The sequence below is a fragment of the Podarcis bocagei genome (assembly GCF_964188305.1).
Source record: "Podarcis bocagei genome assembly, chromosome: 3".
In the NCBI taxonomy this organism is placed as follows: Eukaryota; Metazoa; Chordata; class Lepidosauria; order Squamata; family Lacertidae; genus Podarcis; species Podarcis bocagei.
Window position 1 is genome coordinate 67,097,370 of NC_138127.1, and position 15,151 is coordinate 67,112,520.

Genomic DNA, 15,151 nt, shown 5'->3' on the forward strand with positions numbered 1-15,151 from the left:
AACGCGCGGAGAACGAGACTCTGCCAATCCACTCCCGCCTCCTGAAAACAGGCCTCACGGGGCGTGGCAGCGATGGGTGTGGAAAGAAACAGCCAGGGCCAGCCGAGACTGGCGAAGGCGCTGCGCTTGAAGCGTGCTGGGGGCGGGGGCCTCTCACGACGGAGCCGCTGGTGGGCGGGGCGCTGGAGGAGGGTATTGGTCACGTGAGGCTGGCGCGAGCAGGGACCGTTGTCCGCGGCCCCGCCCCCTCCCCATCGGCAGTCTAGGGTTGCCAGCCGTTGCGCAGCGCCTTTCCGCTTCTTCGCCTCGCGCTGTCTCAGCGCGGCGCCTTCTTCGCGTCCCCATGGCGACCGGGCGGCCTTTCGAGGTGGTGGTGTTCGGGGCGTCGGGCTTCACGGGGCAGTACGTGGTCCAGGAGGTGGCGCGGGTGGCCGGCGAAGATGAGCTGCGAGGCTCGCTGCGCTGGGCCGTGGCCGGCAGGAACCGAGAGAAGCTGCAGGCGGCGGTCGATAAGGCGGCCGAGAAGCTGGGTAAGGGGGCGTGCGAGTGGGGGGGGGGGTTTGCTCTGCTTGGCCCAAGGGCTGCTGCTTCTTTCCCTCAAAATGAGAAGCGGAGTCAGGGGAGGCGTCGCTCCAGGTTGCCCTTCTCGGAGTCAAGCCCCGCCGCGTTCAAGCGAGAGAGAGAGCGCGCCCAGGATGGCGACGTGAGACATTAAGTCAGCGTCGTGGCCTCGGACCCTGAGCTTAGCCCGATTGCGTCTCTCCAGGGTGGTGGAAGGGAGCGAGCGATAAGGGTGCAGGCATGTCCAAAGTCCGTTTCGGGGGCCTAATCCGGTCCGCCGGTCGGTTTAATCCGGCCCCTTGTCGCAGTTTATTTCCCGGGGTAAAATCCAGAAAAACCTCGACAACTCCAACCCTAAAAAAAGCTCAAGGACTTGGGGTAAAATCATAAAAAAGCTCAGCAACTTCAATACTAAAAAACAACAACTTTGGTTGGCCCTTATGGCCCTTCACTTCATCAAATCTGGCCCTCTTTGAAAAAGTGTGGACCCCACTGGGGGTAGGCTGCTCACTGCAAAACGGCCAGGTTGCCCATGTCAGCAGCCTGTCAGGCGTGGGGAAGAGCCCTGCTAGACCAGACCAAAGGACCACCTAGTCTGGCTGCATCTTGTTTCTCTGCAGTGGCCAGACAGGTGACTGCAGAAGCCCACAAGCATAGAGCCATGACATTCAGCTGTCATGACCAGAACCGTAGCTAGGTGATCTTGCGCCCCTGGCAGAACCATCCAGATTGCGCCCCCTACCCATTGACAAATTAGCTCTTCTTTTCGCCTTTCCTCCAACCCCCAAATTCAGTTCACTCTCTATTTAAAACCATTTCTTATGAGGCAATAGTCAATATTTGTATTTATGAACATATTTTTAGCTGATTTTGTGCCCCCCATCACCTGCACCCCTGGCGGGGCCCCACCTCACCACCCCCTTGCTATGGCCCTGGTCATGACCAGTAGTTGCTGATAGACAGGATGGGCCCATGCAGGATAGGCCTAATTCTCTTTTGGAGCTATGTGAATGAGTGGTGGTTCCTCCCATCTTACTGATCCAGGGCAGGTGAGTGAGTAGGGAGCATATCACTGTGCAGCCGTCCTCTCCTGAGTTCAAGCAAGCAGGAAGATTCCCATCCCATTTAAGGGCAGGGGTGATGATAGCAGACTATTACAAATCTGATCTAGATAATAACCCTTCCAAGTCCAAAGGGCTTTACAGTTTTTATTGTGCTTATTCTCACAGCAACCTTAGCTGGGAAGTTGCCATTGTTTGCAGAAGGGAATTGGCAGGGCGACCCTAACCCCCAACAATCTCCTGTATAAATTAAGCTGTTTCCTAACTGCTTCTAGCAGGGGTGTGGGCAGGGTAAGCCTTACTCTTAGATTTTTGTGGAGTGAATTAGTTGCAGCTTTATTTTTGGTGCTGTAAGTTACACTGAGCTCAAGCTCCAAGCTCTATGAGCGAGACCAAATGAGTTAGGATGCTTTGCAATTTTCCACCCTTAACACACTCCTTTATGCCTTCCACGCCAGCTTTCCTTACTCCAGCATAGCTTTCTCAGCCTATGTAAATTGTTACTCCAGGGTAAGCCCACCAGGCTATAGGAAAGGAAGAGATGGGACTGCACAGTGTTCTCATCAGCTCCTAAATAAACAGCAACTTCCCTCCCCCAACTGTCTGTCAGGCTGTGAGAGAGAGGGGAAAATGTAACTGCAGATCCTCTCCATCAGCTCTGCTGAAAGAACAGCAATGTTTGACTCCTTGCCAAATTTTTCAATTCTTGCTGCTCATTGCAGGGTCTCTGTAACTAAGAATTATTGCCTGAGCTTGCTTTTTTCCTACTCCTTCCCAGCCCCTTTTCCTGTTGTGTCATGTCTCTTTGATTGCGAGCCTGAGGGCAAGGACTGACTTTTATTTGCAAGCCACTCTGGCATCAAGAGAGTAGGATAAATATGCTTGATAATAATAATTTATGCTCATTTATGGTTGGCAACTGGGGTGATGGGAAGATACATAATGTGCTAACCTCTGCCACCCATTTTACCTGGGGATTAGGCTTGCACTGTGGAACCAAGAATTTGTGATATGGCCATAGAAGAGGGGGATATTGAACCCAAGTTTGCCAAACCCAGGTGGATGGTGCTGTTTGTGATACATATTTTTCACTGCAAAGGGTTTTTTGTTTCCTTTTTTCCTGACTAACAACTGGAATGTTTCCATGACTTAAAATTGTAGCTTCAGGGAACAATTCTAGCACCCATCTGGGAGCAGCAGGACTGGACTGGCTGCAAAGCCATTGCCACTTCTGCAGTTCTGCTACTTATGTTCGCAAGGGCAGAAGCAGCTTCATTACATGTTTTCCTCTGTTGTCTTTAGGCAGGCATTTCAGTTGGGCGCAGGTAAGGTCTATTGCCTGTAGCTGGACCAGCTTAAAATCTAGTGGATCATTGGCCAGCACAACTGGTCATCTTTCCCACTCTAGAAAAGTTTGTTTCAGGGGTTTCTGCTTGTTTGTGCTAGCAGTGATTTCTGCCCAGCCATGGTTTTGATAAAGACCTCTGCAGTTGTGGAAGCCCCCCCACCAATGGAGTCAGGCAGAGCTAAGTGGAGAGGCACCTCTGCTACATCCAAACATCCTCCACAGCGTTTTAGGGCCTTTTATCACTATGTTAGGTGCATACATGGGCCCATTTCTTGTTTAAAATGTCAGCTTTTTCTGTGTTCTTTGTCATTTTGTGACAGTGTGAGTTCTTTAGTTGTTAATGTTTCAGACATTGTGCTTCTCCAACTATTAATTGTTACTTTGTCCTGACTTGTATATGCTAGCCTTTTCTAGTTAGAGGTTCCCACGCTTGGTTGGTATAACTGAGTTGAGCATTGTTTCAGATTTCTTAGCCCACACAATTTTTATTGTGAAAATGCTTGTTGGTTCATTAATGTGTTTCAGTTGACACTTGTTGCATTCTTCTGCTTTATAGCCCAAGGCTTTCTGGGGCTGGGAAAATGTATTGGTTCTGATATTGCGTGAATAAATGCAGTCTTGGAAAAAGGTTGTGTGGTGCTGAGGTTGCTAAGTTAAAACTTGCGTAAGGGGGGAAACCCTATTGAAACTGATATTTAAAACCAGAGTTGTTGCTTGTTCTAAGCCAATGACTAAAATAAAATGTCATAGTGATAATCTTGTGACACGCACTTACATGGTTGACTTGCTCTTAAATAGTTTTCTCTTAAATAGTTTTCAATAATTTCTTGAGATTTTTCTGGTCATCTTTTGTGGTAAGAAGTCCCATCTTCCGATTTGCACAGTTGTTTTATACTGAAAAAGCATATTTGGGGGGTGGATGTTTGAATTCGTATCAGAACAAAGTAACCTATTTTGCAAGTGTACTGTAGTTGAAAAAATAAAGGATTTTAAAATGACCTGTGTTTGATCCATTCATCTAATAATTCATAACTAAATAATGAAGGTTAAGAAAAAGCAATGTGTATATTAGAGAGCAATTATTATACAGTTCCAGGCTTCTTTTATAACATTCCTCTTTTACATTTTCAGGAAAGACAGAGCTGAAGTCAGAAGTTGGCATAATACTGTGTGATGTCAGTGATCCATCCTCTCTTGCTAATATGGCTAAACAAGCTGCTATTGTTCTGAACTGTGTAGGCCCAGTAAGTATTTTCCTCTTTTGGAAAATGAATAAGTAAAAAGTTCTCATGGTACTAAAAGCTTTAAAAATGAAGATTCAGTATATTGCAATATTTTTATTACCTTAGCAAACATTGAAAAAGAAATATTTTCAAAGTATGTCAACCAAAATATTTTCTGGATGAATAAAAGTTAAAGGGGCATCTCTGCTGTCTGCCATTGTGAAACAAAGGCATATATTAATCCTATATTTTCACTTATTAATTTATAATATTTGTATCACTCTTCTATAGTGGTGATTAGATATTAAAAATAATTATGAGGCAGTTGTTATCAGAAAGGGTTGTAATTTGACAGTGTTGTTTGGCATTTGAAGTACAGTAATCTCTCAGTTCACACAAGGAGTCAGCTCCAAGGGTTATATGTGTAGGCAAAAATTGTGTATAGTCAAACTCGTGGAGCTGCCCCACAGCTAGCAGGTGAGAGGGAGAGAGAGCGCACCCCCAGTACTCCCAGAGCCTGCACACTGAGCAGACCTTGCCCAGCAAGCAAGGCCAAGTGCTTAAAAGCTATTTTGATGCCAGAGTGCTTGGGTTATTCAGTGTGAAAAGAGCTTTCAAACTCCCTGCTGGACAAGACCCGTTCTGTGTGCTGGCCCTGGAAGGGTAGTTCATGCAAGATTTTGCATCCTAGAGGCAGCCTGCACGCCCAGCAGGCCTTACCCAGCAAGCCAGGCGGAGAGCTTAAAATCTCTTTCTGTGCCAGGTAACCCAAGTAAGCCTGATGTGAGAAAAGCTTTTAAGCTTTCTGCTTTGCTTGGAACTTGACTTGCGTGGTTTCACTCAGCCCACCATCAGCTACAATGGTTGAAATTGTGCAAGTCAGATGTGCATAAAATGAGGGATTATTCTAGTTTGACCTTGTGAAATAGGCTTATGCCCAGCCCTCATTAGCAGATATTAAGATGGTGAAGTAACTTCATTAAATAGGTTTGAATGTGAGCAGAGTGATTCCTAGTTTCACCATTCCACCACTACATATTTGCAAGCTTAGAAATCAGCAAGAAGGGCCTGGCAGTCCTTCGAGGCCATTGTAAAATGTACAAGACTGTATTAATAATAGCAGCTGAACCAATTCAGTTTGTTTCTTGACTCTTAACCCAGTGTGTATAGTGAACATCTAAATAATTCTTGCCATAATTAATTTCCCTCTGTTTATACTAATTATACTTGCAGTTATTAAGTAAAGCTGATAAATTGCTGTATGTGGAAAATATGCTGCTGCTTTTCCCCAAAACAGTGCCTTTTGCAGCTGTGTGTGGTGAGGCTGTGGGAAGGCAGATGAAGAGGAAGGCATTGTTGCTTCATTCTCAGTTGCAAAGTTCTGCCAGCTCATTAAATGTAGAGCAAAGGTTAATAAGTGAAATGTGCATGCTGTAGTTGTGGTAGAGGAGGTAGGAAAGGATTGTGTGCAGAGGGAGATGTTTCTTAAAATCCGAATGCTAGTTAAATAGTTTTAATCATTGTGTTTATTGATTAAAATTTCATTAGAAATTAAAATTGCTTGACATAACCTTATTCAAATATGTAAACATAGTGAGATAACTTACTGTCTTTATTAAAGTAGCAGAGTATAATTTATTAAAGAAGTAATTGCTTTATTTCTTCTTACAGTACAGGTTTTTTGGTGAGCCTGTGGTGAAAGCTTGTGTTGAGAATGGTACAAGCTGTATTGACATCAGTGGAGAGCCTCAGGTATGAGAAACTGAGAAAACAAGCCAGCTTCGCAATTGTATTAAGACATTATTCATATTTGCACATCTTACCATCATGCAGGAATTTTATTTTTTGTGTCCAACTTTGTGATACTGCCATTGAATAGCAGCTCCTGCACCATCCTAAGCATCAGCAGTCAGGGATGCTGAGTTTGCTTGTGGTGGCTCCCCCTCCCTGTCACCCATCTCAATAAATGTTTTGATAATAATATAATAACCTTCTGTAATGTTGCAAAATGGAGCATCAGCCACTGAATATAGTGCAAGTGACACAGCTATGAAAGTTACCATCTTCGCTTGAACATTGAGACAGAATATTATCTATTTTTCAGTACAATGTTGTTTCATTTCTTTCAGTTCCTGGAAGGAATGTATCTGAATTACAATGACAAAGCTGCAGAAAAAGGAGTATATATTATTGGAAGCTGTGGCTTTGACTCTATCCCAGCAGATATGGGAGTATTGTACACCAGAAACTCTTTGAAAGGTGACTCTTAAACTTAATCACAATTTTGATATGTGGTGCAGAAATTATTTTCCTTGTGGAGTGTTAAAATGATTTTTGAGTGGTTAGGAACAATAATATGCTCTACATTCTGCTTCTTCTGTAATTCTTCACAAGGACTGATGTTGCTACAAAATATTTGTTATAGTTACCAGAATTCTGCTGTATTAAGCTATGCAGTTATAAATATCTTCAGTTACCATCATCTTAAAATAATGTACATCAATCAGTATTTCTGCTGCATTAGCAAAAAACAAAAACTTGGAGCTTATGCTCCTTAATGGAATGGAGTACGGAGCTAGAAAGGGATGTAGAAATAACACAGACCGCTCCATTTCTGTAGTGAGTTGCTTGCATACATCCCAAGTAGAAACAGAGCTTGTTACGGCCTATGGAGATTTTTCCAACGTCTAAAGTGTACTTGATTAGAAGTTGCATAATTCTGGAAATACTATCATTAAAATAGGTTGTGTGTGACTTAAAACAAGGTGGCAGGTTCAGTACTGATAGAATCTCAAATGAAATGATAAGCAAACTGTTGCTTCTCAGTACAGGATTTCCAATGTGTCCTGGTATCTTCATTTATCTGATGCCATGACAGCCTGAGTATAAACTGCTGTTTAATTCTTTGTTACAACCACACTTAATGATTAATTCTCTTCCCCCGCCCCAAGGTACATTAACTGCAGTTGAAAGTTTCCTGACTGTAAAATCTGGACCAGAGGTTGGTTGATTTCTTGATTAGCTAAGTTTATTATAGGTACTTATCATATAGGCAATATAAAAATAAATTATTACACTGGCTGTTGCATTGGTAGTGGTAGCCTACAAAACTGTCAGACAGAAGAACATCACTCTTTAATGCTTGTTCTGTTATAGCACTTCTAGTACTCGAGTAATGCAATACCAGTTTGATAGCCTTACCTAAGCATATGCTTTCTGTTTTGTTAAGGTTAGGTGGTAAGAAATTGCTTTATTGCTGATGTTGGGTACATAGCTACTTAACATTTGTTAAAAATAAGTGATTGGGGAAGGCGCGGACAATAACAATATTTTATAACACTGTTGGAGGAGGAGTAGATGCAATATTAAACTCAGCCCAGTCTAGTAAGACACATCCTTGAGCAGAAACAGGTTACTTTCTGTCTATGCAAACGGTTTTTGTGGGGTGAAAATCCTGCAGACATACATGCTGTGTTCTCATTAGTGCTTCACACAGCTAGCCACCAGAGAAAACTAATGCCAGATTAGTCTAGACATCACTAGAATGCACTCACACTCCTGCTTCCTGCAGCAGATGATAAATGCCATAGGAGCAGACACACTAATCTTTGTGAGGGGAGGAGAGGTGAAGTGAGAAAATGGTCATGCTTGGGATCAAGTATATAGCTTTCAGCTATACTTTGATTTAGTCACTGAATCAGGTGTATAAGTAAGGTATGTTTTCATTATTGTGACTAATGGTATAGATGTGTTGTGAGTATAGTATATTGAATTAACATAACATTTTAACAGGGTTCCTGCATTCATGATGGGACCTGGAAATCAGCTATACATGGCTTTGCAGATCAAGGCAGTCTGAAAAAAATTCGAAGGCAAATAGGACACAAACCCCTTCCAGTGACTGGAAGAAAGCTTAAGAGAAGGTATACTACTTTTGTGGATTAGAATTTATTGTTTACGTAGCTCATAAGATGTTTCCAGAAGGAATGTAAGGTAAGGAAAATTGTAGGTGCCTTACATTTTCCTGAAAGGAAGCATTCTGGTAGAATTTCTTTATACAGATTTGTGTGCTTGAAAGGACAGGTTTTAGATAGTGCCTTGTCTCAAACACACTTTGCCAAGCTTTGTTTTAATTGTATTTGCTTCTGTTTTTGCAGAGGTGCATTGTTTTACAGTAACGAACTTAAACAATATTCCATTCCGTTCATGGGATCAGATGTCTCTGTAGTAAAACGAACTCAGCACTATTTGCACACAGACCTGAAAGAAACACCTGTAAGTTTACTTAAACATCTATTTTAAAGAATGTCCTATCATCAGTAAAATCTTTGAATCTGATAATGTGAAACTTGCATTAATATGCATAGGTGCCTGAGGGGAAATCATATTGAATTCATGTGCCTAACACTGCAAAGATTGCAGGCCTGTGCTACTTTATGAGCTTCTGGGAAATCTTATTACTGCTGAATGTCTGTCACCACTGCCACTTATGTGGGAATATTCATGTAGCTCTCTGAAATGGGAAAAAGTGTCAAACAGCAAGGCTGTCATCACTCCTTCTGCATTAGTGCCACATGATAACGTATTTGTGTTACTGTAATTGTAGTACTAAAAGAAAATTGTATTTCTTTTAATGCCTCCGGCTGCTTTTACAGTGCCCACAGTTAAAGCTAGCAATCATATCTAGCCTATTTCTGGATTTATTCTTTGTCACCTAAGCAAGGCTTGGTTGTTTGTGAATTGTTGTTCTTTAAGATCTGTATTCTGTTTTCTGGAACAGTTTATACATAAACTGTCAGGTTTTCATTGATATAAAATTTCTCTTTTCAGGTGCAGTATGCTGCTTACGCGACTGTGGGTGGTCTTGGAACTGTTATTAAGCTAATGTTTGCTGGCCTTTTATTTTTAATGCTTGTGAAATTCAACTTTGGAAGAAAGCTCCTACTAAAAGTAGGTTTTGTTTTAAATATTTCGGAAGTTTGATTTTTTTCTGTTATTCTGGAATTTATTATGGCTTGTCTTATTTCAGTATCCCGAATTTTTTTCTGGGGGACATTTCACAAAGGAAGGACCAACAGAAAAACAGGTAACTACTTTTGTTCTTAGGCGATTGTATTTGTGATGTGACCGTTTTCTACATAATTACAGTGTCACAGGACTAGCTTACTAATTGCAGCAATGGAAAATTCCTTAATTCTATGTGAGATTATAGATTAAATAGTGGGAAAATTGTGGAGGAGGAGGCATCTTGGGGTCTTTCAAGCGGAATGGGTAAAGGAAAGGGATGATGGGTAGTCTGATGTGGAGTATAATAAGCCCACAGTTTATACTGAGGTTACATTCCAAGGATCACGCATGAAGCCAAAATAGTGTACAGTCAAAACCCAGAGTTCAATGGTGGGTGGGATTGTCAAAGTCATTTTTTCCAACGCTGCACCTTTTTCATTTTTTAATAAATATTTTGCCAAATGCATAAAGCTGAATATGCACAAGTTTAATGTGCATGAGGGCTTACTGTTCTAATATTGGGACACTGTGAATATTGAAGTAAACGTTCAGCAGACATGTTTAACCCATGTATAGCAATAAGTTCTCAGGTGAGCACTAGGAGAACAAGTGAACAGTAGTCCTCCTGTTGCTTGAAGGCAGGAAAATGGCATCACTCCAACGGAATCTTTGACCCACCCTTTTCTTGGGGTGACAGTTTTCCTACCTTGTTTGAAGTGGACCTATCTTGCTTGTGCTATTCTGGCCTTCCCTTGTTGTTCAACAGCTTGTGAAATTTTGTGGTGTGTATGTTGGGTGAGTGTGTATGCGGTGAATCTTTCCTTGTGTTGGATCCAGTGCTTACAGTCTTCAATGAAAGTTGACTGGGAAAAAATCTCAACTTAAATCTGAAACCCGTATCTATTCAGACTGTGAACCTTTTCTACCTACTTTGGCAGTTTCTTATTCAGAAACTAGCTTAAAAGCAGTATTTGAGACCAAACTTGTGGCAGGACCACTGAGATAATTTTAACTTCATGAAGGTTAAATGACAATATAAGAGTGCTGGATTGGATTATAGCAAAGACAATCTGGAACCTCAAATATATTTTATGGGTGGTAAATACCACACTTTTTGCAGTGCCAGTCACACTGTATTCAAATAACTGGCTTATTTTGCATAACATTTTACAGTGGGTTTTTTTGTACACAAAACTACTCCCTCAACTTTGGTTGTAGTTCACTGTAGTTAAACTGAGCTGAAATTCAGTGGTATAAGCAGTAATGTGTGTTTGATAGAAACTGTGGCATTGCCTAGAGATTTGATGCTGTTTCTTTCTTGTCTTTTGAATTACAGATGGAAGAGTCATCCTTTGAAATGACTTTTTTTGGTGAGGGATACAGAACACAAGATGATTTACAGCTGGGCAAACCAAATGTTAAAATCTGCACCCAAGTAAAGGGACCAGGTATAGCAAATTGTGTATAACAATATACCTTCACATGTCATAGGTTTTGTACAAGATTTGCTCAGATGCCCTCCCTGTTTAGGGGCTTGTTGAGGAAGGTTTGGCTGCTTTTTATGAAATGCTTTCAATTTAGCTGAGCACATGGTGGTGCTGTTTGATTCTGATTATACTGTGATTTGTGATTGAAACGGGCAGATGACTTCTTTATGTACTTGTTCATAAGGTTATTGGGAGATTTAGATTGTGTGTGTTACTGTCGCATGTTTAGTTTATATACTTGCTGAAAATAAAGCAAACGGTACATACATTTACAGCCCGGGGGGGATGCTAGCTAGATGGTACTGGCCCAGTGTTTAGGGAGATGTTTAATCTTGAATCAAAGGTAATTCTAGAAATGATAGAAACAGAAGTAATTTTATTTGCATGCTGCCTTTCCGCAGTTCAAACCACACTCAAGGCAGCTTACAACATGAAAAAGTATATAACTGCAACATAACAAAAGTAGTCATAAACAATAAATAAAATGTCAAAAAATACACAGCCTTGCTGAACAATTTCCACATAGCTCATAAGCTCTAAAATTAAGATAGAGAAAAACAACAGCAACAACCCCCCCCCAACAAACCTCGCCAGCTCAAGAGTCAAAATGATGAATGTAATTGAAGTGTTTTCCCCTCCTGCATATTTTTGTAGAGGCTGGCTATGTTGCTACACCCATTGCAATGGTTCAGGCAGCTGTGGCACTTCTGAAGGACAAGCCTTCTCTTCCTAAAAAGTAAGTCTTAATTTTCTTGATGTGAAATAGCTTACACTTTCAGGGTTCCTAGCAGCCTTTAAACTATTTGGCTGTAATAGTACTGTATCTGATTTCTTTCTTCTAAAAAAAATCTTGGTATTCTTACCATTTCATTTGTTTGCCATTCCCGACTCTTTGGGAGGAAGGATGGGATACAATTGAATAAATAATATATTAGCATGAAAGTAAGCAAAGTGATTGAAAGCACTACACAGTTCTATGGTGTAGTAGCTTCCTTTTCTCTCACTTTGTCAGCCAGCATTTGCATTAAAAGCATCAAACTTTCTGTCAAGTTGAGTTATTGCAAACATGTGAAAAAGTGCTTGGGTGATAAATGCCATTATATCTGCAAATGACCTTAATTCATGTCGTAAGGTGCAAGCTTTAGGTCATGTAATGGTTTGTAAATCACAATATTTATTAAGAAATAGTAAAATTTCATGTCAAGTTCAGTATTAAAAACTATAACAAAGTATTTCAATCAGTTAATTATTAAGCTTTTCTATGCATAGTTCATGAATTAACTTAAACATTTGTTGAAGGTTCACAGGGGGGAGTGGAACTTAACTATCCCATTTTCAGTAAGTATTTGTTCATAATAAGTGTTAAGCTTGCTTGCAGCTACATGTCACTAACCCCAAATGTGTGGCTGTTTTACAGGGGTGGTGTCTATTCTCCTGGGGCTGCATTCTCCAATACAAAACTTATTGACAGGCTCAAGCAGCATGGAATTGAGTTTTCTGTCATTAGCCAGCCTGAAGTCTGAAACAAGAAAAAACATCCTGAAGGCTGCATGACCAACAAATCTTTGTATGGTACTTGTATACCAAAAATATCAGCTACAAATGGTTGCTAAATTTAATAAAATACTGACATAATCTTATGTAATGTGAAAACATGTTTCATATTGTTGCTCAAAATGGAAGTAAGACTGAACTTTTACTACTGGAAATGCGCACTGTAGCACAGCAATAGTTAAATGAAAAGAAAACTATATTAATAGTGCTAAATAATAGTACTTTTTAGACTCAAGGGCTTGACTGAACTAGCTGTGGTAACTAAAAAAATCAGTAACAAATTACAACTGCAGTATTTTTACTCAGAACCGTGAAAGCTGACTTTACTATAAAATCTGTGCCTTAACCAATTAACTCCCTATGAAGATCAGTAATGAGAAAGCAAACTGAAAAAGCAGAAGGGTGTCTTCAGTAAATTGCGTAGGCATTCCTTCGGACAGGTTTCCCTAGCTTGCTATACCTTCTCATGATTAATACTGTAATTTACACTCATATAGACTGGGATCAAGTCCCCTTGACAACTGCAATTTCTCTGATAAAACATAGTTCTCTTGTTAATGGAACCAATTCATTATGCTTAAGTTAGGTCTCATGGTACTTAGCTGGACTCTGCCTGCAGTGTTTTTTCAATATGAGCTTGGTGGAGTAATATTCTTGCTTGAATTGGTAACATTCCTTTCCTGTGTACTGAGACATCCTCAAGGCAGGGGAAATATGTCATTGTGAAAGGAAGAATGATTTCTAGCACTTAATTCCCTTTGTTCTCATTTTTCAGTGTAATAAAAGAGGGTTACAAATTTGCTTGGTTTCTGTTTAACTCAGCACAGATCACTGTACTTAAAAGTCAACCATTTTAATTAGCATTATCTAATGTGCTTAGAATAAACTATGCCTTAAGCAATAATCCACTGTCATTTTAGTAGACCATGGAATGGAACGAAAATACAAGTTAAGTCCCTCTTTTAAGCCCAAATTACAGCTAGGGTGCTAAGGGTATTGCATATAAGAGCAAGGGCCCTTTTGTGTAAATGATTTTCTGCTTTTACCTTTTAGCTGCTCTAGCCTCCACTCCACACATTGCTACCTTCAGGAGCATGGGGCTGTTTTAAGGAACATAAGAGGACATCCAGGTGGTGGTTTGTTGGAAATAAAACTGCACCATCCCAAATAATGTGACATGCTGCTTAAAAATAAAATTTTACTGAAGCAGAGCATCACCCCCTACCCCAATTACATTTCCAAGTGTTTTTCAATTAGCTAGCAGGAAGTGCCCAGGGCTGCCCAGGTATTTTTAGAAACCAGAAAATACTGTGATTTTTAAATGGCTCATGCAATTTGTGAGTTTGGACCCATGACACCAGAAATCAGGTGAAGTCATATTTTGGTCCAATGGTTGGAACAAAATTGTGCACAGCACCCAAACTGTGGCAGAGACCGCCATCCGCACCTCAGGAACCCTTGTGCTTGAATTTTGTGACAACACCTCAAGAGGCAGAAAACCTAGACCAATAAATGTCACGCCAAAGTCACATTTCAGTCCGCCACCTTGATTCAAAATGGTACCTGGTGTCCAAACAGCGGCATAACCTACTACCTCCCCCCTCAAAAACCCTTGTGCCACGTTTGGCACCCCTATATTGAGAAGTGTCCTAACATAGAGAACAAACAAGTGGACAAACGACTTTTCCAAATACTGATCAGTATTCCAACACTAATTATTCTGAATAAGGCATTAGTGCACAAATTTGAAAGTGTATAAACATTCCTGATGGAACAATTCCTCCTATGTCAGTGTGAGAAGAACAGTACAATGGTCAATGGAACTGTCACTCTCCTACCACAGACACAGTACAATGCCCGAAACTGTTTAGAACTGGCAGACCCATAGCTGTTTCCCATCTACTTCCTTCTCAGGACCTATGTGTTACAGCAGGAGTAATTTACACACAGGAAGCTTAGGAACACTTATGTAGAGGTATAAATGATACATAATGACCAGCACATTCTAATGCTCTCATATGCACTGTTACTTATTTTCTTACATTTCTGCACCACCTTTCTTCCATCATGGGTCACCCACCCAGGCACTGACCAGATCCTGACCTGCTCAGCTTCAGCAAGGAGACTGCCTCAGGTGCCTTCAGATCATACCCTGGAACTAGATTATTCCCCTCTTTCGGCTGTGTCCAGGGTGGGTCTGGTAAATACATAAGTTGTGCTCTTAATTTGTAGTGACACAAAACAACATATGCTTTAGCACAGTTACAATTATACTGAAACACTACTGTTTTATTTCGTACAATGACTTTATGGTTTGCTGCAACCTAGCCTCTCCCGTTTCTTTTTAACTATCAAAGCAACATCATTTTTCAGTTTACTTATACTTGACTCAAGTTGCTCTCCAAAGTCCTTTAACATGTGTGACTGTCTCTCAGCAAAATGTCGAAGTAGTTGCACATTATCTTCTTCCTGGAAATGAAATGAAATACAGAAGCTGCAGTGTGAAAAGGTAAGAATAGCTTACACCAGCAAATGGGCACCTTAACTCAGCAAGGAAGAACACACCCGAGCAACAGTAAATCCTAAGTGGGGGGTGAACTATGAAGGCAGCTCTACAGCTTTATTCAAAAGCTCTTCTAGTCTTGACAATGGAAGTGAAAGCAGAGGCGCACTCTGCATTCCTATGTCCCAGTTTCAGCCTTCGTAAATAAATAAACCCTCTCATTGGACACAAGGTGCATGTGCCCTGCAATATAATACATTTACAAGTCTGGAAAACATTAAGTACGTCATTATTTGGCTCCTAGGTGTGAGGAACACTTGGGCATTCTTAGAGCTGTAGAATTTAGAGAGCAACAAAAGAGGAAAGTTACAGTCCTGGGAGGGTTTTCTCCTGGTTCACTGTAGATG

General features: G+C 40.9%; 2 protein-coding genes across 2 annotated transcripts in view; one reads left to right on the forward strand and one right to left on the reverse strand.

Moving 5' to 3' along the window:
- The first annotated feature begins 235 nt into the window (after positions 1-235).
- SCCPDH (saccharopine dehydrogenase (putative)) lies at positions 236-13,041 on the forward strand. Its single transcript, XM_081188134.1, has 12 exons — positions 236-530; positions 4,102-4,214; positions 5,865-5,945; positions 6,323-6,452; positions 7,145-7,194; positions 7,986-8,116; positions 8,351-8,468; positions 9,024-9,143; positions 9,223-9,279; positions 10,537-10,648; positions 11,342-11,423; positions 12,105-13,041. The coding sequence occupies exons 1-12, from the start codon at positions 344-346 to the stop codon at positions 12,208-12,210; spliced, it is 1,287 nt and encodes a 428-aa protein (XP_081044260.1). The 5' UTR covers positions 236-343; the 3' UTR covers positions 12,211-13,041.
- Positions 13,042-14,528: 1,487 nt separating this feature from the next.
- The window catches only part of LOC308583770 (kinesin-like protein KIF28), a 28,685-nt gene continuing 28,062 nt past the window's right edge, over positions 14,529-15,151 (reverse strand). Inside the window, exon 23 of the mRNA XM_081188064.1 lies at positions 14,529-14,710. Within this exon, the coding sequence (XP_081044190.1) occupies positions 14,549-14,710 (162 nt within the window). The 3' untranslated portion in view covers positions 14,529-14,548. The remainder of the gene's footprint in view (positions 14,711-15,151) is intronic.

Bases quoted from the DNA above. Each gene is read 5' to 3' on its own strand.
- SCCPDH (XM_081188134.1), top strand. From the start codon at position 344: ATGGCGACCGGGCGGCCTTTCGAGGTGGTGGTGTTCGGGGCGTCGGGC. The intron at 4,215-5,864 runs GTAAGTATTTTC...TTCTTCTTACAG, and splicing joins TTCTGAACTGTGTAGGCCCA to TACAGGTTTTTTGGTGAGCC. The intron at 9,280-10,536 runs GTAACTACTTTT...TTTGAATTACAG, and splicing joins AAGGACCAACAGAAAAACAG to ATGGAAGAGTCATCCTTTGA.